General features: G+C 39.3%; 1 protein-coding gene across 3 annotated transcripts in view; it reads right to left on the bottom strand.

The window, feature by feature from the left end:
- LOC127658564 (partitioning defective 3 homolog B-like) overlaps positions 1-22,339 on the bottom strand; it is a 460,995-nt gene that overhangs the window by 109,270 nt on the left and 329,386 nt on the right. For all 3 annotated transcript variants that reach the window (XM_052147919.1, XM_052147921.1, XM_052147922.1), the window contains 2 exons: positions 6,359-6,475; positions 2,705-2,986 (listed from right to left, as the gene is read on the bottom strand). In XM_052147919.1, the coding sequence (XP_052003879.1) occupies positions 2,705-2,986; positions 6,359-6,475 (399 nt within the window). The remainder of the gene's footprint in view (positions 1-2,704; positions 2,987-6,358; positions 6,476-22,339) is intronic.

Here is a 22,339-nt window from a genome sequence, read left to right as displayed (position 1 = left end):
CTAAATATTAGAGTATGCTATAATATTAGAGACTTGCCAGGCAGTGTGTGTGTGTGCATGCGTGTATGTACTGTATGTATGTATGTATATATGTATGTATGTATATATATATATATATATATGTGATGGACAAATATATAGAGTAGTGGTGGTGTAGTGGGCTAAAGCACATAACTGTTAATCAGAAGGTTGCTGGTTCAATCCCCACAGCCACCACCATTTGTGTCCTTGAGCAAAGACCTAAACTCCAGGTTGCTCTGGGGGGATTGTTCCTGTAATAAGTGCACTGTAAGTTGCTTTGGATAGAAAAGCATCTGCCAAATGCATAAATGTAAATATATATATATACACTCACCTAAAGGATTATTAGGAACACCATACTAATACTGTGTTTGACCCCCTTTCGCCTTCAGAACTGCCTTAATTCTACGTGGCATTGATTCAACAAGGTGCTGAAAGCATTCTTTAGAAATGTTGGCCCATATTCATAGGATAGCATCTTGCAGTTGATGGAGATTTGTGGGATGCACATCCAGGGCACGAAGCTCCCGTTCCACCACATCCCAAAGATGCTCTATTGGGTTGAGATCTGGTGACTGTGGGGACCATTTTAGTACAGTGAACTCATTGTTCAAGAAACCAATTTGAAATGATTCGAGCTTTGTGACATGGTGCATTATCCTGCTGGAAGTAGCCATCAGAGGATGGGTACATGGTGGCCATAAAGGGATGGACATGGTCAGAAACAATGCTCATGTAGGCCGTGGCATTTAAACGATGCCCAATTGGCACTAAGGGGCCTAAAGTGTGCCAAGAAAACATCCACAACACCATTACACCACCACCACCAGCCTGCACAGTGGTAACAAGGCATGATGGATCCATGTTCTCATTCTGTTTACGCCAAATTCTGACTCTACCATCTGAATGTCTCAACAGAAATCGAGACTCATCAGACCAGGCAACATTTTTCCAGTCTTCAACTGTCCATTTTGGTGAGCTCTTGCAAATTTCCTATTTGTAGTGGAGATGAGTGGTACCCGGTGGGGTCTTCTGCTTTTGTAGCCCATCCGCCTCAAGGTTGTGCGTGTTGTGGCTTCACAAATGCTTTGCTGCATACCTCGGTTGTAACGAGTGTTTATTTCAGGCAAAGTTGCTCTTCTATCAGCTTGAATCAGTCGGCCCATTCTCCTCTGACCTCTAGCATCAACAAGGCATTCTCGCCCACAGGACTGCCGCATACTGGATGTTTTTCCCTTTTCACACCATTCTTTGTAAACCCTAGAAATGGTTGTGCATGAAAATCCCAGTAACTGAGCAGATTGTGAAATACTCAGACCGGCCCGTCTAGCACCGACAACCATGCCACGCTCAAAATTGCTTAAATCACCTTTCTTTCCCATTCTGACATTCAGTTTGGAGTTCAGGAGATTGTCTTGACCAGGACCACACCCATAAATGCATTGAAGCAACTGCCATGTGATTGGTTGATTAGATAATTGCATTAATGAGAAATTGAACAGGTGTTCCTAATAATCCTTGGTGAGTGTATATATATATATATATATATATCTATAAAATTCTTATTACTTTCGACAGATAAGTGTTTTTTCTTTTTATTCTTCACATGATTTGAAATTGAAGACACAATAAATGCGCTGACGTGGAACGTTTCCATACATTCACATTTTTCTTTGCATGCACTTCAATCACTTGATCTATTTAATCAAAATAACAAATTATGAATTTCATTGAAATTAAAATATGTAGAAGCGTTGAATCACTTTATTCAGTAAAACCGATATATAGGTCTACCTCTAGTACATTTCTAATGCACAATCAAAAGAGGTGAGTCGAAGCATGGATGCATCAGTTGATCTGCCCAGCAGGAAGTGAGAAAATCAATTTTAGAGCAGTGGAGAGAGCATGCAGGGCTCCTCTGGGTTTACAGATGTCTCTGTGTCTTAAGGTTATGAGAATTACACCGGAAACAACAGGCACTCAGCAGGGGTATGGCGGTATATACTGTATGGTGCAATGGTAGAAATGTGTCAACTGGTCGATTTTGCTATAACATTAATAAAGCGGTAGATATTTTTGAGCGACTATCAATGAGCAGGTCTGATAAATGTTATTTACATCTGAAATTGACGAAGACACATGTGAAATTATAGAGCATGAGGTGTCCCGAACAAGTGAAGACAAGGAAGAACTGCTAAAAAGGGTGTTGTTAGGCACAGTTTATGGTCACAGGTGTGTGCGTATTCTGTAGATGCTTTTTTACAATGGCTTTGAATGTGACTTATGAGTCTTTTTTTTTTTTATCAAGTGATGCCAGACTCATCAGTCATGCTTTTAATTTGCAATTCCTAGTTCTTTGTAAAAATAGCTACATTTTCATTTATATTGGTACTTTTAATCATATTACCTACCCTTACACTCAACTGTTGTCACACTGAACACAACTGCTAATGCATATCATGTCTGTGCTCTTCAGACACTGGGTAAACAGATGAGGATTGAGAAAAGTATAAATTAAGCTCTACAGTTTACACTAATCCTTCATCAATCGATAACATCACAAGTCCACTGACCAAATGCAATCCAGGTGTAGTGTGGTCTTAAAGGCTTAGGCAAATGCGTAATGCTGGAAACGCCTTCACATGTGTAAACCTGAAGGCGACATGTGTGTGATGCCTCTTACCTTTCTGCTGCGGGTGGTGGAGGACTTCGTTGTTTGTTGACTTTGGCATACAGGTCATCCAGAGGGTCCTCTGTGGATGGCTCTCTGCTGTGTGACTCTGGAGGAGGGGGTCTTTGTAGGGAGGGGCTGCGGTTCCCATAGGCGGGGAGGGGAGGTGACCCATGCTCCCTGAAGTTGTTGATACGGGCGTAGTTTGGGTCCAGGTCATCGTCCTCCACGTCAGGTGGGGAGAAACGATCTCGAACCTGCCGGTCCCGCAGCTCTTGGTGCTTAGCCTCGATTCTGCCACACATTAAAAGACCATGTTGGAAAACATTGGTACACTATAAATGTTTTTCTTTATTCTTCACTGGCTGATATGACCATCATCTGACACCCTGGATGCAGCATAATGCCAAAGCAAAAGATCTCAACACATTCGTGCGAACTGTCTACTTGTGTGATTTTTCGACATGGAAGGCGGCATTTTGTTTCCAAGAGTTCTGGTACCCTAGTATCAGCCACATTATGCAGACTCACTGACAAGCGCCATTTCCTATCAGACATTTGGAAGCAGAAGCATTTTGCATCAGCTCCATTGGAGACTGGGATCAAGTGTTGAAACCTGGAAGTAATTGTGTTTGCATAATCATGGACGCTGGATTTAAAAGTTGCATTTTTCACTCTAACAATAAATGTTTACTCCACTTATGGTTAGTTTTAGGTTTGTGGTTTGATGTGTACAGTTTATAAATTATGCGTTACTCTTCACTGTATTACAGCCTGTATCACTGAAAACAACCTGCTTCTCAACTTGATTTTGGCGCCCCTCTGTGGACATTACACCCGGAAAATGGAGCTTGCATGTGCCCATAGGCCTAAACAGTTTCCGTTTTGTACACTGGGGGTAGTGTTTTAAATTTTGGTGAACACAGTTCTTTTAGAATTTGAGCTAAATAAAATCAACCTACTGTCTATGATTTTACTTGGAGTTCAGATTGGATTTTGCTCGTTCATACTTGCGTAAAGTAAGTTTCGTCCTAACCACCTAAATGCTGTGTGACCCCCTGACAGATGAAATATGTAGTTTACATGCCACTAGTGGAACAAAACAGAATTACATAAATAATCATTGTTTTCAAACAGGTTTCCTGCACATTCCCCCATTTACCATTGGCTAGACCAATTGACAGTCCCTCCATAAACTCAAGCTATTGGTTGAGCTAATGTTGCTATGTCAGGCTGTTTGTGATATTCTAACAAACATAGTAATGTTTTAATATTTCTACAGAGCCACAATGTTTACACTTTCTCGGAAAAATGATAAGAATGGCTCACTTAAAGTTGTATCTTCATATTAAAATGGAATTAGGGAAAGTATTGCAATCCATACAAGTAACGCATCCACACCTGAAAACACAACTGAAAGCACTTACATTTTATTTGTATTTACACTTTCGATGACTACTCCAAAAATACAATAAACTGGAAAGGTCAAGACAGACATTTCGGACATATCCAGCTGACTTTTTCTCTCTCTCTTTCCTTTTCTGTTCCTCTCAGAAGCTACAACAGACTCAGTCAATAAAGTCTCTCTCTGAACAAATGCCACCGTTGAGCATATGGAAGAGAACAGCATGGTTCCAGCTCATACTTCACACACTTCTAAGTCCAAATAAGCCTCAGCAAACAACACACAAAATAATTACTGCAAAAAAATCCCTGCATCTCAGCTGTAAATATCCATTCACCCTGTCTGCTGGCGCAATACACATAACACATAGAGAGAGGAAGTGGTATCGCCTGTGTGTCATCTCAATAATGGACCACAAAAGGCTGTCAGTCCTACATAGAGAACGGAATTGAAAGAAAAAGAAAGAGAGATAAATAAAGTCCTGTGTTTCATATAATGAGGCATGTGACAAATATATATCTTTAATGAGCAATACTTTTTTCCCCCTGTGGTGGATAACTTTCCTTCCATATAGTACAGTACACTTATAAAATCGACTTCAGCCAATTGCTAAATGCTCCCAAACACAAGAGCCTGCCAGATTAATATATTAAAATCTTGTGACACAAAAAAGCTATTCTCACAAATGACCAAACTAACAACAAGCATTTGTACTCCATTATTCAGCTTCACCACTAATGACTGCTCTATTTAAATCAGTGCAACATGTAAAGGAAAATGTGCGGTTAGCCAGTAATTATCACAAAACACACAAACAGGGTGACCAGGACCTTGGTATTGTGACCCACCCCCAATATTATTGGTCCAAACAAATTCTATCTAAATAAAACAGCAATGCATAATGAGTGCATAACATATCTTAGTGAGGTAAATTGAGTTTTAAGTTTGATATTCATTGAATAGTAAACTATTTTATACCCGTAATATACCATTTAACCGAATTGTGCTAATGATATCTTTGTAAGATTGTTGCCTCCACAGAGCGCAGGTAGGAGAAGAAACTATGACGAACACGACGGTGGTAACCGAGGTAGCTGACATGAAATACTGTACAGTTATTATTCCATGGAATAATATTTATACTTCAGAAAAATCATTTGTTATACTGTAGGACCATTTAAAAAACTAGAAGTTAAAAATGGCAACTATCTTAAAAGAAATGGTGGCCATTTACAAGCCCTGTACACGTTCCTTCTGCAGCATAAATTCTAACCTAAAATGTTGATGTGACATTTATTTTACTCAATCATTTTACTGCATTTGTCATTCTAAAAAACAACATGGTAACATGGCATAGAATTTGTGGCCAAACCCCAAATGTTATGGAGTATTGTCATTATATTTGGGTTTCTCATAGTCTTTATTTTTTTAAAAATTTTGGTCTGTGAATCTTTAGCTGCTACAAAAAATAGCAATATGTTTAAGGTATCAATCATACAGTCGCCTCAAACTTTTTAAAACTACAGTATCTCTTTCTAGTATTGTTTATAATTTTTTCCCACAGCACAGCAACCTCTAAAAAATAAATGCATAAATACATGTGTGATTGAAAACACCTTTATTTAATTATTTAAGGTTTATACTTAAAAAAGTACTTAAATATTGAAATTTTTCGCATCAAATGCAATTGTGTCACTTTAGAAGACTAATTTAACAGCTGGTGTCGTATGGATGACGTTTATGCTGACTGTCTGTGATTTTTGGAGCTTCAAAAATCTTATCACCATCCACTTGCATTTTAAGGACCTACTGAGCTAAGCTATTTTTAAAATTTTCTTCAAACGTGTTCTGGTGAAGAAAGTAAGTCATACACACCTGGGATATCATGAGGGTGGGTAAATAATGAGAGAATTGTCACTTTTGGGTGAACTGTCCCTTTAAACATAGCCGGCTGAAGTGCACAGGTACCGAATTGAGTCAGTAATCTGTACTGCCGTAACTTTTAACAGATGGCTATTAAAATATTAAATTGAGCAGAGATTTTGCGGTACCCCTAGCAGTCCTGCCGGAACCCAGTTTGGGAACCACTGGTCTAGGACCACCGCTCTGTGCATAGTGTTATTCATGTGGTACACAGTGTTGCTGCCTTTGTAGATGGTTCCATATCAGGTACACGTACACAGAGTACTTCTGAGGTACAATTTCATTTAGGGTGCAGAACCAAACTTATTTGTAATAATGTTTTAATACATGAATCCCACCTTTCTCTCTCTTCCTTCATCCTCTCCAACTCGTCCTCACTCAGAATTTCTGACATCTGCTTCTGTGCATTAACTTTAGTCTCCGTCTTGCTCTTATCTTCTTTTTTCTTCCCAAATCTGATAGAGAGAGAGAGAGAGAGAGGGGGGCATCACTGAGTGATCACTGTTTGCAAATGATGTTTATCTAGGAAAACAGGCAGCAGTTTATATATGTGTGTGTCTGTGTGTACTCTGGGGAGTTCCTAAATCGCTGTAGGGCCAGAGCATGTCAGTAGAGATGTTCCGTTAACATGCATCATTTCTGCACCAGTGACTGAGTCCTGCTCCTGTCTCCATTTTCTGCACTCTTATAAGGTCATTTCTCATGTGTGCTTGTGTCTCAAACTCACTGCTGCCCAGCCAAGCACTACAGCACACAGCTTCAGCACACTGTATCAATGTCACAGCAAGCAGAGGCCGTGGTCTCTAGACATGCACTAACACACAACAGGATACGTTTACAACTACATACACACACTGTAAAATGAAATTACACATGAGCAGTACACATATACACACACTCTCCGCAGGGACATGATCTGATCTAGATTAGTACACATAACTTGAACCTGCAGGTACATGTAAAGTATGTTAGTGCAAATCACAGCACTGCAGGTAGCACTCTTACAAGACATGGTGTTATTTACATAACATATTCACAGGTCCTGCAACTGAGAAAAATATAAAGAATACATAAAAAAAAAAAAATAAAAAAAAAGATGGAAAGATTTGTGTCCTCAGATATTGGTGGTATTTTTCTAAAAAAGACATTATATTAATGAATGAATAAAGCAAATGAAGGAACAAATGAACAAATGAAGGAGAGAAGGAATAAACAAACCATAAAAACAAAACAAATGAATTAACAATTTAATTAACTAATGGATGAACAAATGTAAGCTGGAAACAATGAACAAATGAAATAACTAAAGGAGGAGTGAAACCGAAGAATGAAGGAATATGAATGAATGAAAGAATGAATAAGCAAATGAAAGAGCAAATGAATGATTGAATGAATAAACAAAAATGACTAAAAGATCCAATCACTGAATGAATGAAAGAAGGAATGAACAAACAACTGAATGACAAAACTTAATGGACAACTGAATGAACAAACAAATGCAGGAAATAATGAATAAATGAAGGAACTAATAAATGAATGAATGGAACTGATGAATGAATGGACATGAATGAAAAAAAAAAGAAAGCAGGAATGAACAAACAAATGAATGAACAAAAAAATAAAATAACAAACAACTGAATAATCTATTGAATGAACAAACACATGCAGGAACCAATGACAAAATGAATGAAGGAGGAAAGAAGGAACGAATAAACAAATTTATGAACAACTGAATTAACGAATAAACGAACAAATGCATAAATGTGCGCAGGAGCCAATCAACACAACACAAAACCAATGAACTAACAACTAAATGAACAATTAAATGAATGAATGAATAAATTATTTGATTATGATACCAATGTTCACTTACATGAACTAAAATAAGTAAAGCAACTTTTATTTGTCATTGATGCAGTCATATCTATCTAATTAGCTACTAATCTAATGCAATGCACTCCAAAACTAGAAATGTACCAGTAACAGCCATCCAGGCCTTATCTAAATCCACAGATCTGCCCAGATCATTCTCCTCTTTCATTTAGTCTCCACCCTATTACTCAGCGCTTGAGCAGAACTGATGATTCACTGCCCGCCAGCACTCCAATCATTCTTCTTGTTTCTAAACAAAGTCATACGTACAAACGCTATGATGCCAAGTCACTGTTTGACACTGCCACAAGTAGAACACGGTTCCCCAAACAAACAGAGAACTTTGGCGCACTAGATTCTGATGGTAAATTGTTTTGGTAAAATTCAGCTGTAAGATGACAGACATCTCTTTGTGATCCTAGACAGACGAGGCACCTGCCAAAACCTACGCACACATAGTTCTTGAGTATTAAGTCCTGACTAATGCAGAGCCTGCTATCATAGTCCAGTAGCATACTTTCCATTGTCTACTCCGACATATCAAAACAACACACACATCCACTTCTTCTTACAGCACTCCTCTTTCCCACAGACATAAACACAAAAGAAATTCTGAAATTAAATGGAAAAGGCAACACTGACTAAATGATTCATGTATGACAAACACCCATATTTAGTCACTGCTATGGAGTTTACAGTTTATACCAGAACTCACAATAAGGAATGATGTCTGTTAGTTTTGACTTGCCTTGTCACAAATATGATATACATATTCCAAATATGTGTGTCAGAGATAATATACTGTATAAAGCAATATCACATGAGCAAAATACTGGTTTTGTAAAAATATGAATGACAAAACAAGAGGTTAATATTGAATAACTTTTAGACACAATATAGCCAGTTATTTTGTCTAATTTACTTATTAAAATAGTTCCAAACTAAGCCAAAGCATGATCAACCATGACGTGGTGTCGTCAAGCGTGCCGGTGCTATTTTACAAAATGCCCTTTATGGCAAAAAGTTTGTAATCATTTATGCATTTGGCAGACGCTTTTATCCAAAGTGACTTACAGAGCCCTTATTACAGGGACAATCCCCCCAGAGCAACCTGGAGTTCAGTGTCTTGCTCAAGGACACAATGGTGATGGCTGTGGGGCTCGAACCAGAGTCCTTCTGATTACCAGTTATGTGCTTAGACCACTACACCACCACCACAAATGCTGTCAGGTTAAGCTCAGCTGACAGCTTTTGTGGCATAATTTTGTAGCTTCTTGTATTTTGCAAGATGTATTTTTTTTTTAACATCTCCATTGCAATTTTACATCTCCATTGCCATGACAACGTAACGCTGTAAACCCCAATTTTTTGTGGTAATCAATTTTTCTGTCGATTGAGCTGAACTTGTATTGAATCCAGAATATCCCTTTAATGCTACAGCATGAAGCATGCCTATTCTGTTCCAGCAAGACAATGCTCCATTGCAAAAAGCCAGGTCCATAAATAATTAAAAAAAAAGATTTTGGTGTTGATGAACTTGACTGGTCTGCACAAAGCCCAGACCTGAACCAACTGAAGACCTTTGGGATGAGTTGGACTCCAGCTGCGAACCAGATCCATCGCCCAACATCAGTGCCTGACCTCACTGATGCTCTTGTGTCTGAATGGGACAAAATCTCTGCAGCTATATACAAACATAAAGTGCAAAGCATTTCTGAAAAATTGGAAAATGTTATAGCAGCAAAGAGAGAGGTTAATCCCTATGGTTTTGAAATGTTCAGGTGTCCAGACTTCTTTTTCTTTTTTTTGTGTATGTGATAGAAATATATTTCTAGTAAAGTAAGTTTACTTAACAAATAAATAAATACGCTATACAAATACAGCTTTCAGGAACAGATGTTTTATGGAAAACAACTGTAATGCAAATAGCGCAAAATATTACTATTAAAAAGTTAAATATTGCAGAGTCAATCACCCAATTAAAAAACAAAACAAAAAGAAAACTCTGAGGCCATGGTTCTCAGCAGGAAACCGATGGAGTGCGTACTCCATGTAGGGAAGGAGGTATTGTCCCAAGTGAAGGAGTTCAAGTACCTCGGGGTCTTGTTCACGAGTGAGGGTCAATGGAGCGGGAGGTTGGCCGGAGAATCGGGGCAGCAGGGGCGGTATTGCACTCGCTCTATTGCACCGTTATCACGAAAAGAGAGCTGAGCCGGAAGACAAAGCTCTCAATCTACCGGTCAATGTTAGTTCCTACCCTCACCTATGGTCATGAAGGCTGGGTCATGACCGAATTAACTAGATCATGAGTACAATCGGCCGAAATGGACTTCCTCAGAAGGGTGGCGGGCTTCTGCCTTAGAGATAGGGTGAGGAGCTCAGTCATCCGTGAGGAGCTCGGAGTAGAGCCGCAGCTCCTTTGCGTCAAAAGGAGTCAGTTGAGGTGGTTTGGGCATCTGGTAAGGATGCCCCCTGGCCGCCTCCCTAGGGAGGTGTTTCAGGCACATCCAGCTGGGAGGAGGCCTCGGGGAAGACCCAGGAATAGGTGGAGAGATTACATCTCCACACTGGCCTGGGAACGCCTCGGGGTCGCCCAGTCAGAGCTGGTTAATGTGGCTCGGGATAGGGAAGTTTGGGGCCCCCTGCTGGAGCGGCTGCCCCCGCGACCCGACTTCGGATAAGCGGTTGAAGATGGATGGATTGAACAAAAAATAAAACAAAAAGCTTAATCTATATCAGCTAGCTATATAATATTACCTTAGTGAAACTTTCAAATCAGCACAATTCACAACAATGTTTACATTTGCAGGGAATAGAAACACTGTACAAGATCATCAGATGTAGGCTGTAAAGATAATGAGGAACAGGTAAGATGGAGAAAATTACAGTTCTGTCAACTGTTCCAAAACACACGCAAACTGGTCCTGTACCATCAGGCTATCCTTATTGTTGAGCCAGTTTACTGCAGGCTGTAGAGAATAATGTACAGTATACTGCAGGCTGTTTATAGGAAAGAGAAAGACAACAACAGAAACAAAACAGTAAGAAACCAACGAGCCAAAAAGGAATATGCCTGTATACCAGTAAAGAAGCCATGTAAGAACAGGTGTGCATTATGTTAAATGTGAAGATGAGAGAGGATAAGCTATCCAACTGATTCTCCCATACACCCACTCTTCCTGTATGTCCTCTGGTGATGTATTTGTGTGTGGATGCAGCACTCTCATAACTTAATTACAGTATTTATCTTATTAGACTGCAGCTATTTAATATTAGTGCTTTGGCATGCGGTTCCCGCACATCCATTCTGCTGCCTCATTAAGATCAGGCCCTATGAGACCTGAACACTAAAACTCACACTCAAATTAACACGTAACGTACAGCTAATGCATTTTGACACAACATATATGAATTATTAATGCCAATAGGAAGTCTTCGCTGCAATGCCTGTGAACAACTGCTGGATGACTACGTGGGATTTTATTAAACAACTAGCTAAAGCTTATTTTAGTATCATAAAAGATGATTTGTTTCATATAATCACAGGTTGCTGACATCTAGAGCATGCAGCAGGGATGCTTGCATATGCTGATATGTACGGTTATTTAATTATATACCTGGGAAGACAATCCAGTCTTGCAAAGCCAAACTCTTGACCATCGGCATAATGTCTGGTCCACAATGCAGCTACTTAGGTGTTTGGAAGTCATTATAACAAAGTGTTTTTGATCTGAATAAAATATAAAGGATAAATCCATAAGACTTTAGTGTTTAAGCATTAAAAGAACAATGCAGATCTATAGTTCTCTGTCTGTCACTCACTCAGCATTGTGTCTATGTAGTGACACTATAACCTTTGCTTTATTCAAAACAGACCAATGAAAACTGGCGAGTGGAATTTGCTTGCCGCTCTCCGCACCGGACATACAGGTATAAAAGGAGATGCCATGCACCACTCATCCAGACTTGTTCTTCGGAGCCAAGAGCATGTGTGTGTTCATCCCATCATCTTGATGTCTGCTGGAATAATGGCGCATATCAGCCCTCGCACGGTCGAGTGTTGTGCTTCCCCTGGGCGCTTCGGTGACTGAGTCCAGAAGTGTAAAAGAGTATATTCAAAGAGTATATTTCCTCAAAAAGAGCTCACACAAATGATCAGCGTCAATTTAATGATGTCCTTTCGCCTTTGTGCTACTGGGTGTGGCAGTTATCTCTCCCCACCGGATAGCTACGAAATCTGTCTCGAGTGCTTGGGTCGCCAGCATGACGAGGCAGCTTTTGTGGAAGGGTCATGTTCTCATTGGAGGCATTGCTATGCTGGAGGGTCATGTCAGGATGAGCCTGCAGGAAGGGTACCACATGAGAGAGGAGGATGTTTTCCCTGTAAAGCACAGCGTTGAGATTGCCTTCAATGACAACAAGCTCAGTGTGATGAGCATATTTCTTTTGGTCTTTTTCAGACTCAGTAGAAAAGTCTTTATAAAAGTTTTTATAATTGTGACCTTAATTACCTACCGTCTGTAAACTGTTAGTGTCGTAACGACCGTTCCACTGGTGCATGTTCATTAATTGATTATGGTTCATTGAATAAGCATAGATAACATTGTTTAAACCCCTTACAATAAAGATCTGTAAAGTTATTTGGATTTAATAAGATACAGTGGCCTGAAAAAGGGACGTTTCTTTTTTGCAGAATTTATAAGTGGATTCGTGTGAGACAGGCGTGTCATTCAACATAATCTCTGACTTAAAGCTAAAGAGCAGAGCGGCCGCTGTCGAAGGAGGAGCCCAGCTGAGCTCAAACTAGCACATGGTTAAATAAAGGCAATAATTAGGCTGTCATAGGAGACTCTGCCACTGGCTTCATCTGTTCAGAGACACTTCAAATACAGCCTGCCAGTTAACCAAGAACAGTACTTTGGGGTGGGGGTGGGGATCATGGTACGAGAGAAAGTTAAACTCCATGCTGAAACTACAGCTTAAAACCAGTCTACTCTGGTTAGCTGATCTCCTAGCCTGGTCAGGTTGGAGGGCTTTTGAGCACTTTTCACTTTTTGAGCACTTGCTGGGTATGGTGGGAAATCAGCTGGTCAACCCGTGAGACCAGCTATACCAGCTTTGGCTTGTTTTACGATGTAGTACTAAACAGCTGTCCCACTTTTTAATTATTTATTAGGCCTGGAAATAACAGTTTTAAAATTACCCTATATTTCCAGGGTTTTCATGACTTTATTTTGCAGTCATGGTGGCGAATACAACTTGCTATATTCTAATTTGTACAATTTGCAAAGTTTCTGTTCCTAAAAATAAATAAACATGATCACATTTGAAGCAATGAGGAAAAGCATATTTCTTTAAGCATGACTCTAAATATTGTCCTTACAATCTGTGACAATTCAAGAACTGCTAAATTGATTTAACACTGATGGTTTATCAAAACTAAGTGTAAAATTTCCTAACAGAGGAGTCAAGAGCTGCTGATTGTTTCGCAGTGTTAAATTCATCACGCTGCAGTAAACTCTACAGGGGGTGGAAGCCTGCGGAGAAGCCAAACTGTGTTGATCATCACCACGAAATACATCACAGCTCTCTCCCTCTATGTCCAAACACTCCTTACCACAATGTCTAATTAAACTATACCTCGTCTTATAGTAAAAGTGTAGTGTCTTTCTCTCACAGTTGCCCATTAATTCAGTCTTTGCTAGGACTTTCTCTCTCAGTGCTGCAGGCAAATCCATATCCTCTCAGGATAACTTTCCCTGCAAGCTGAAGGAAAAGATATGAGGGGAAAGTCTCGAGTTCACAGTTTAATCTTTTCTTCTGAAGAGATGGGATGAGTGAAAAAGGTTCTTTAACAGATTCTCTCACTGCGACCGTCTTTAACACAGATGCATACATGCTGCCACACACATTTCCTGTCACTACACAGAAACAGCTAGGTTTATTTAAAGAAAATCCAGGGAGATGAATGGAGAGGACTTCAAACGAAGCATATACAGCTGTACACAAAACTGAAAAACTCACACTCAAACACCCAAACTGCACACACACTTAAAAACAATGAGCTCACATGCGCACACACACGCACGCACGCGCGCACGCACGCACGCACGCACGCACGCACGCACGCACACACACACACACACACACACACACACACACACACACATGTTGAATTTCCATGTTTTATGGGGACTTTACATAGACACAATGGTTTTTATACTGAACAAACTCTATGTTCTATCCCCTAATCCTAACCCTACCCCTAAACCTAAACCTAACCCTCACAGAAAACTTTCTGCATTTTCAAAAAACATCATTTAAAATGTCCCCACAAGGTCAAACATTTCGGGTTTTACTATCCTTATGGGGACATTTGGTCCCCATTAAGTGATAAATACATGCTCACAAACACACAAACACAAACACGCTCCCTTACACACACACACACACACACACACACATGCTCACACACACAGCTTCAATATGCTGATAAAAGAGGACACACAGGGCCCGTCTGTTGGTGATCTGAATATGATGGTATGTGGGGAGAGAGGCAGTTCCCATCAACCCAAAACGAAAAGACAAAAGCACAAAATGCTTGAGGATAAACTCTACATTCTACATTCCCAGAAACTGATTAAACCAACTACTACACTAAAAAGAATAATCACTGATGGAAAAGCTTCAGCATAATCTATGCAACATGGAAGAGTCAACATGTGAGATTTTTATGGTGAGGCAGTCAATTGTTTACCCTCATTTAATTCCAAACATGTATGATTTTCTTTCTTCTGTGGAACACAAATAGGAGATATTTTTGAAGAATGTTCACGCCGCACTTATCCATACAATGAAAGTGAAAAGTGACCAAGGGGGGTCACAATCTCCCAAATATCATAAAATCACCATAACAGTAGTCCATACTACTCAAGCAATGTATTTCAGGTCTTCTGAAGCCATTCGATCTCTGTATAAAGCCCCGTTCACACATGCAGCAACATTATCGCTGTACTGTGAAGTCACTAGTGGGCGTTTCTACTGTTGTAGCTCTAACGTTATTGGTGGAACGCACATCTGGCCATGTCTTTTGAAAATCTGATCACAGTTGAGGCATTTTGCCAGTAAAATTAAGATATCACTCTAATTTGACAAGGACTCAGTTTTCTTGTCCCTAGAATGCATATTCTGCAGGGGAGAGTTTTACATAACCTGCAGCAGTGCTCGGTGCATTATATAATTAGTAAGATGAATGAACTATCAATGTATGAATCAAACTCACTCAGACTGTTAACAGTTTATTTTCCATGCAACATTATTTATGTATGCATGTGGTTACAGATGAATCAAGAAGAACAGTGAAACCGCTTCATTATCTCAAAGGAGACAGGTGACTTGAGCTCCACGGACACCCTCTTCATTCCTATTGGTTGTCACACCCGAAATTCACTCCTCATTTGCATAAAGTTAAACCTTTCTCAACATTGTCATGCCACTCACCATAACCACATCTAGTTGCCAGAGGTCGCTGTCACTCATGTCGATGGAAGTCGCCAACTCTCATCGGAAATTTATGAGAACTACTCGCTTTGTTGCTGCATGTGTGTACGGGGCTAGAGAGGAATAGAATGAAATGTACTTATTTATAAAATTATTCTCTGTAAATCTTTTTCTTTTCTTTTTTTTTTTTTAACTTTGGAGCACTTACATGTGACATAAATGTTATAATGTCAATGGCACCAAACTCCATTGGTTCTTGTGTGTCTTGAAACCAAATGCAACATGGCATGGAATACTGTAAGGGTCCTTTAAAGGTGCTATCTTTTTTTTTTTTTTTTTTAAGTGTGTTTTTTAAACAAATGTGTCCTTTTGTGTTCTCTGTGTAAAAAAACAACAAACAGTACAGGTTTGCAATAACACAAGGGCATGAGACACAAGAGTAAATTATGTCAAATTGTCATTTTTGGTTGAACTATAGTATCACTTTAAGACATAAACTGTTTTCATTTCTTGAAAGTGATGGCGAATGGGAGCTGTTTTTCCAGGACACCTGCAGACCAGAGCAAAGCCGTCTCTACTTTAATTATCTCTCCGTACTGCCTTTCCAAATTCATTATGCTCTATTCCACTGAGACACACACCAACCCACACATACACTAACAAATACAACTACATACACAAGGAACACAGGAAACAAACACACAAGCAAAAAACAAAAACGCAAATCAAAAGAAACTGCAAAATTGACGAGTCTCTGCAGAAAAGTCGCATTTTTAAGGACAAAAGCAAAATCAAATTTCTATTAATCTCTCTACTTCTTTTGTTTTCCCATCCATTTCTTTGGCAGTGGTGTCATATTACAGCAGGAACCAAACCCAAATACGATTAGATCTGGCTGATGTGATGTCACCGCTCTGACCTTTCTGACTGTCTGCTGTTCCCAACAGGGCACCTCTAAAATAATGAGACTTTGTTACCATAGCAGCTTAATAAATGCCAGTTGTAGAAACTGAATGAGCCAATAAGGACAGAGCAATGCTAAGTACATCTAGCTGGCCTGAAAAATATCCATTTTAGCCAAAGAATATTCCTGACATGTCAAGCTGTTAATGCTCGAAAAGTGCAAATGGGTGTTAGGCTATTAAGAAACTGGCCTTCAACAAAAAGACAAAAAAAAAAAAAACACTTCATACTTAACTATACAATGGATAAAACACAAGGAGTCTCTGAATAAGGGCCAAGCATTCTGATTGGCAGCAAGGCATGTTTCTGAAGGAGACTGGGCTGTTCAAACGTCCAATTAGCAGCTGATTCTGATGAATTCATTAGCATGTTCTCAGGTAATTAGAGGAAGCAGCTGAGTGAATACTAAATATTCAACAGGAGAGCAGACACAGTGCCACACAGCTATCCATGTTCATCTGTAGACTCTCATTTGCATAAACACACACACAAACTTAAGTGCCCATCTGCACTAAAGAGAGACTATTTCATACACAGATATACAACAACAAAAACAACAACAAAAATCACACCTCCAAAATAGCCTTTCCATTTCTGGATGTAACTAAGAGACAAATATTCTTGATGAGTACTACATTTCTCACTGATGAATACACTCTTAAAATACACCTTGTAATGTTTTGATGAGTGCAGCTTTCTAGTCCCATTTTTATATTGCTAACAACATTTTAGTTTACACCACAGCCTGACAAAACTTCACTTTAGCTTGTTTCATGGACTAAAGCAATAAAGACATTTTCAAAATAAATAAATAGCAGCCACTTCCTTTGCAACCTTTTGATTGTTGAGAAAGAAATTAAAACAAGGCGGTTATTGCAATGAAAGACACACATATGAACTATGGTTTGCTAATTGCTTATTGCTTGTTTGTGCAGAATGTCTCATCACTAGTTTTACCCATTTTTGCTGAATAGAAAGACGGTAGATTTTAAATGTATTTACGTGTAAAAGTTTATTTTTGTCAACTTAATAAGGAAGTACATTAGCATGTAGATGGCCTCAAAGCAAATAGACATGGATTAAAAGCCACAAAGCTTCAACGTTTATGTCATGGAGCCTTTGATTAGAATGGAGAGACAAATAGAAATGGGGGAGGGAAGACACAAATTATTATATATTTTTTTAATATATATATATACGCGACCCTGTACACAGGATAAGCGGTTGACGATGGATGGATGGATGGATGGATGGATGGATGGATATATATATATATATATTTTATTATCAGCCTGATAACTCTGCTAAAAATCCCAGCTTAATCCAGCCTAGGTAGGATTGCTAGGCTTATCTGGTTTAAATTGGTTAAGATTGTGTTCAAACCTGGCCAAGCTGGTTTTTAGCTAGTATGGCTGGTCAGCCATCTGGTCTCCCAACCTAACTAGCTGACAAGTAACCAAAACCCCTCAAATATCATCCAACTAAGCCAGACTACACAGTGAAAAACAAAATGTTGGCCTGCAAACAACCTAAATCTGACTTAAGATGATTTCTTTCATCAGGGAATTGTATTGTATTTAGGGCCTTTATTAGTCCCAGAGGTGACTGGCGAGGAAAATAATGCTTAATGAAAACCTCCACAGTCTGTCTAGCCCTACAGTTAGACGTTGAGGAAGCCAAACCTTTCTGGCAGACAGGTGTAGTAGAGATTATGTTTAGTAGGGGTGTTACAATCCATCGATCTGGATCGATGCATCAATCCAATAACCAATGATCCAATGCTATCGATACAACGGGTAAATATCGATAAAGACATGGAGTCGTGAGTTTGTATCCAGGTTGTGCTGAGTGACTCCAGCCAGGTCTCCTAAGCAACCAAATTGGCCCGGTTGCTAGGGAGGGTAAAGTCATATGGGGTAACCTTCTTGTAGTCGCAATTTGATGTACTCGCTCTCAATGGGGCATGTGGTAATTTGTGCCTGGATTGCAAAGAATAGCATGAGCCTCCAAATGCTGTGAGTCTCCGCGGTGTCATGCACAATGAGCCACATGATAAGATGCATGGATTTACTGTCTCAGAAGCGGAGGCAACTGAGACTTGTCCTCTGCCACCCGGATTGAGGTGCGTAACCGTGCAACCATGAGGACCTCGTAAAGGGATATATATAAAAAAGAAGAAAGAAGAAAAGGGATATATATAAAAAAAAAAAAAGTAAAAATACTCGCATATCAGCCATGTCCATACGCATTTCAGTCAGGCGATGAAGCAACCTTTTTACATGAATTTCACTTTATGAGCGCTAAATACACTTTTCATGTGGGACAAGGATGTGCACAGGATCTGTGAAGCCAAATTGCACTCTGCTATCCATGCGTTTGCATCAACAGGGCTTCCAGTGAAACGCGAGATCCAAACCAGTGACAGGATCTGTGTGATCACATCAACCGGGAACTCCTTAAAATGTGAGCTCTCGTGACAAATGCAGAGGGGCTTACGTGCTCGATTAATTCAGGCTTCCATCGATATAGTTGCCCTTGCGACTTTTTAATTTCACATGAGAATTTGCTATTTTAAAGTACCATGGAGCAGTTCAACCATTATCTGAAACATCTTAACAATGCCGACATTCTGAACAGCACTAATGAGGGAAAGAGAAATGACCTGATCAGCTCCAGGTATGAGATTTTACATATCTACACACTAACATTCCCAGTTAACTGTAACAGAATGTTTCATTACAGCTGTGGAAGCTGTAGCCAAGAAAACCACAGATAGCACGGATAGTTGGAAACCAGTCATGGGTATGTAAGTACTTTGAATTGGATTAAACTGAAAAATAAGCTGTATTCAAATGATTGATGATCACTTGTGTGTGACATTTTGTTTTTTTATATTATTATTTGCATATTTTTTTCAACATTTGAAGTACCTTATTTTGTTGTGGATGTCCCAATGTGGATACTATATTTGCACTTTTCAGAGCACGATAAAATATTCAAATTATATTTTGGTTGCATTTGCAAATAAAATAATTGATTGTGTAAAATAGGCACATAATATTGGAATATCGACCGCAGGGCCCTGAATCAAATAAAATCTAAATTGTATCGCAGCAGACTTTGATGTATCTGCAAATATCGGATTGAAGGTCAAGAGAATCTATATAAGATTGTATCATGGTGAAACGTCTGATTTACACCCCTAATATTTAGACCTAAACAGCTTCTCTCTTTCTGTAGCTCACATATAAAAGGTCCAGAAAAAAAAACAAAACAAAAAAAACTGCTGGTGTCCATGCTCTCCAGGCCAGGAGGATAACAGTGCTTAAAGATAAGGGGAGTAGGACAGGCTCTCGGGTTAATGGCACTGCTGGTACACGGTACAAGAGCATGCTAGCATTGGTTGAAATGGCAGAAGGACGAGAAGTTGGAACAAAAACTGTCAGCCCATCTGTTCCAACACACTGGGAGAGAAACAGGGAAACAGTGTAAATTTTCTGTTATCACTACAGCCACCATGCCAGGATTTTCATCAGAAATCAAAGATACTGTGAGACATGAGACTAAACGATTGACAGTGAAACAAATACAGCTTGAAAGAGTGAAAGAGCTGGGTGAATAGAGAATGAGAACTCTGAGGAGTAAGTACAGAATGAAATGAGGAGAAAATACAAGTATGATTTAAAAGAAAAACAAAGATTAGCGCACATGTATTAGATATGGGCCACATACATACTGCACCTGATTTGGTTGTCACTCCTCTTCTAAGTGCTTTATACCATTCTGTACAGGTAATTTAGTTATTCACTGGAGTGATAAGAACATTGTACAACTGAATTCACTACCCTGATCCAATTATTTTTGTGTACCCCCTGGAACCTGCTTATATATACCTCTGGTTGGGAATCACTGATTTAGACGATTCACTCATACATTTATTTGTCAGTTCCAAAACCTTGTAGTAAGTATCTGGCCATGCTGAGCCCTGGTACACATGCAACAAGGGTTCGAGTTTGGCAAAATGATTGTATCTCGTTCCTCTTCTTTTTCCCCAAACTTCTGTTCAATAAAATGCAAAAGTCCTCAAACATAACAAAAAAGGCTTCAATGAGGAAGAAGAAAAAAAAAACAACAACAAATGGACAAGAACGAGAAGAAGAAAAAAAATAATAATGAAAGACCGGGGAATGAAAGCATTCAGATAATGAGTGCATAAAAGAGAAAAAAGAGATCAGGATTAGATCAGGGCCAGGTGGACAGCACTCGCTCAAAGGAAAGAACTGCTTTAGGAAGTTCCACACATGTGCTCATCAATAGAGAAAAAAGGGAAAAAATCTGTTCTTCTAAGAGCCTGCTGCACATAGCAGTGGGGTATCTGCACGTCTGAGTTGTACTGGGGGCCCAGAGGGGAGGTTAAAGATGCCAGGGGCCACTCTGACAGATGTGTGTGCGTCACAGAGACCACAAAAGACTTCATTCTGCTGTCTTCATACTTCAACAATCATCTACATCAATGGCTCTATATTTAAATCACAATTAATTATTCTATAAGAGAAGCTGTCATTAAAGCCGGTGTTCTGACAATGCTGTAACAATCAGTGCAATTACACAATAACATAGACAGAAAAAAAGGAATGAATTCGGATTTCTGTTAAGGTTTTATTAGGCTTTTGAAATATCACGGCCATGGCAGAATGGCAGTTTCAGTATTTTCTAGTAATTATACACTGCAATTGTAGATTCAATGCCTGTTTTTGACAGGGAACACAATAAAGTGGCAACTTGCCAGAAAGACCCCCAGGGTACAGATAAGATTGGTGGGGGGACCCAACAACAAAGTGACTTGAGAGTCTGCGACTTGACCTGAATTACTTATACACACACACACACACACACCACTGATTGATTCCTGTTGTTTTATGATTGTAAGTACAGCATGGTGTCTTAATCAGTCACCATTCCAAACTCATCTGAATATTATTAACAATAATATCAGAACTTTGTGCAACAATACACAAACCACATATTGCTTCAAATCCAAGTCTCCTGCATGAGCATCATAGTTCTTCATTAGGCCTCATTAAACAAAAGCAGAATGAATTTCTATGTAAACACTCCTTATGTTAATCGTTGCATGCAATTCAATGTGACAATTTACATAGTAGCAGTTTCACGAATGATTTACACAAAGTTGTTCAGCTCGTTGTGATAAATGAGGCCTAATGGGTCTGGAGCATACAATATGTGTTAACCATCACCCAGCAAAAATAAATAAATAAATATATATTTAAATAAGTAGAGTAAAAATATTAGAGTAAAATTAAATATAATATTAGGAGACCAGTCTAACCATGCTGGGAGATAAGCTAAGACCAGCAAACCATCTTAGGCTGATTCTAGCTGTTTTCCCCCCAGCAACGTAGGCCATGGCTATGATTTTAACATGCATTTTTAAGAGCAAAGCATTCTTTCCATAAGTCTAGTTCAGAGGTATGGGGTGCTTTATTGTCCCGTATCCTTCCAGAGGATGAAACAGAATTATTGATGTTAATTTCCTTTTTTTGATCTGAAACGGGACAGGTAAGTGCACCCTCATTCAGACAGATCAAAGATAGAACCATCAAATCTTTAACAAGATGGACCTGACAGCAAAGGTCTGGGGAGCGACCCCTCAAAGCCAGACCTGATTTAGGCCTCTCTAAACTCTCTACTACACCAGGAGGAAGAGGGAGGAATCATTCTTCCTGAAAATTGATCCCAGAGAACATTGCTCTTGACAAATTTAGAAACACATGCAAATCCATATGCTGCCCACTCATTTTCTTTCTTTCACTCTATCCTCCCTGTCTTTCTCCTTTTTGTCCATCTTTCTTTGCAAAATAAGTGCTTAACCTTTTTGTGGGAGAGATCTTGGGTGAGATTTGCTTTGAGCATCTGGGTGAGTAATGGCAGAGGAAGCCAATCAATACCTCTTTGCCTGATGA

Source organism: Xyrauchen texanus, chromosome 18, assembly GCF_025860055.1.
Source record: "Xyrauchen texanus isolate HMW12.3.18 chromosome 18, RBS_HiC_50CHRs, whole genome shotgun sequence".
Classification (NCBI taxonomy): Eukaryota; Metazoa; Chordata; class Actinopteri; order Cypriniformes; family Catostomidae; genus Xyrauchen; species Xyrauchen texanus.
Note: the sequence above shows the minus strand (reverse complement) of the source record. Positions and strands in the feature narration are given on the sequence as shown.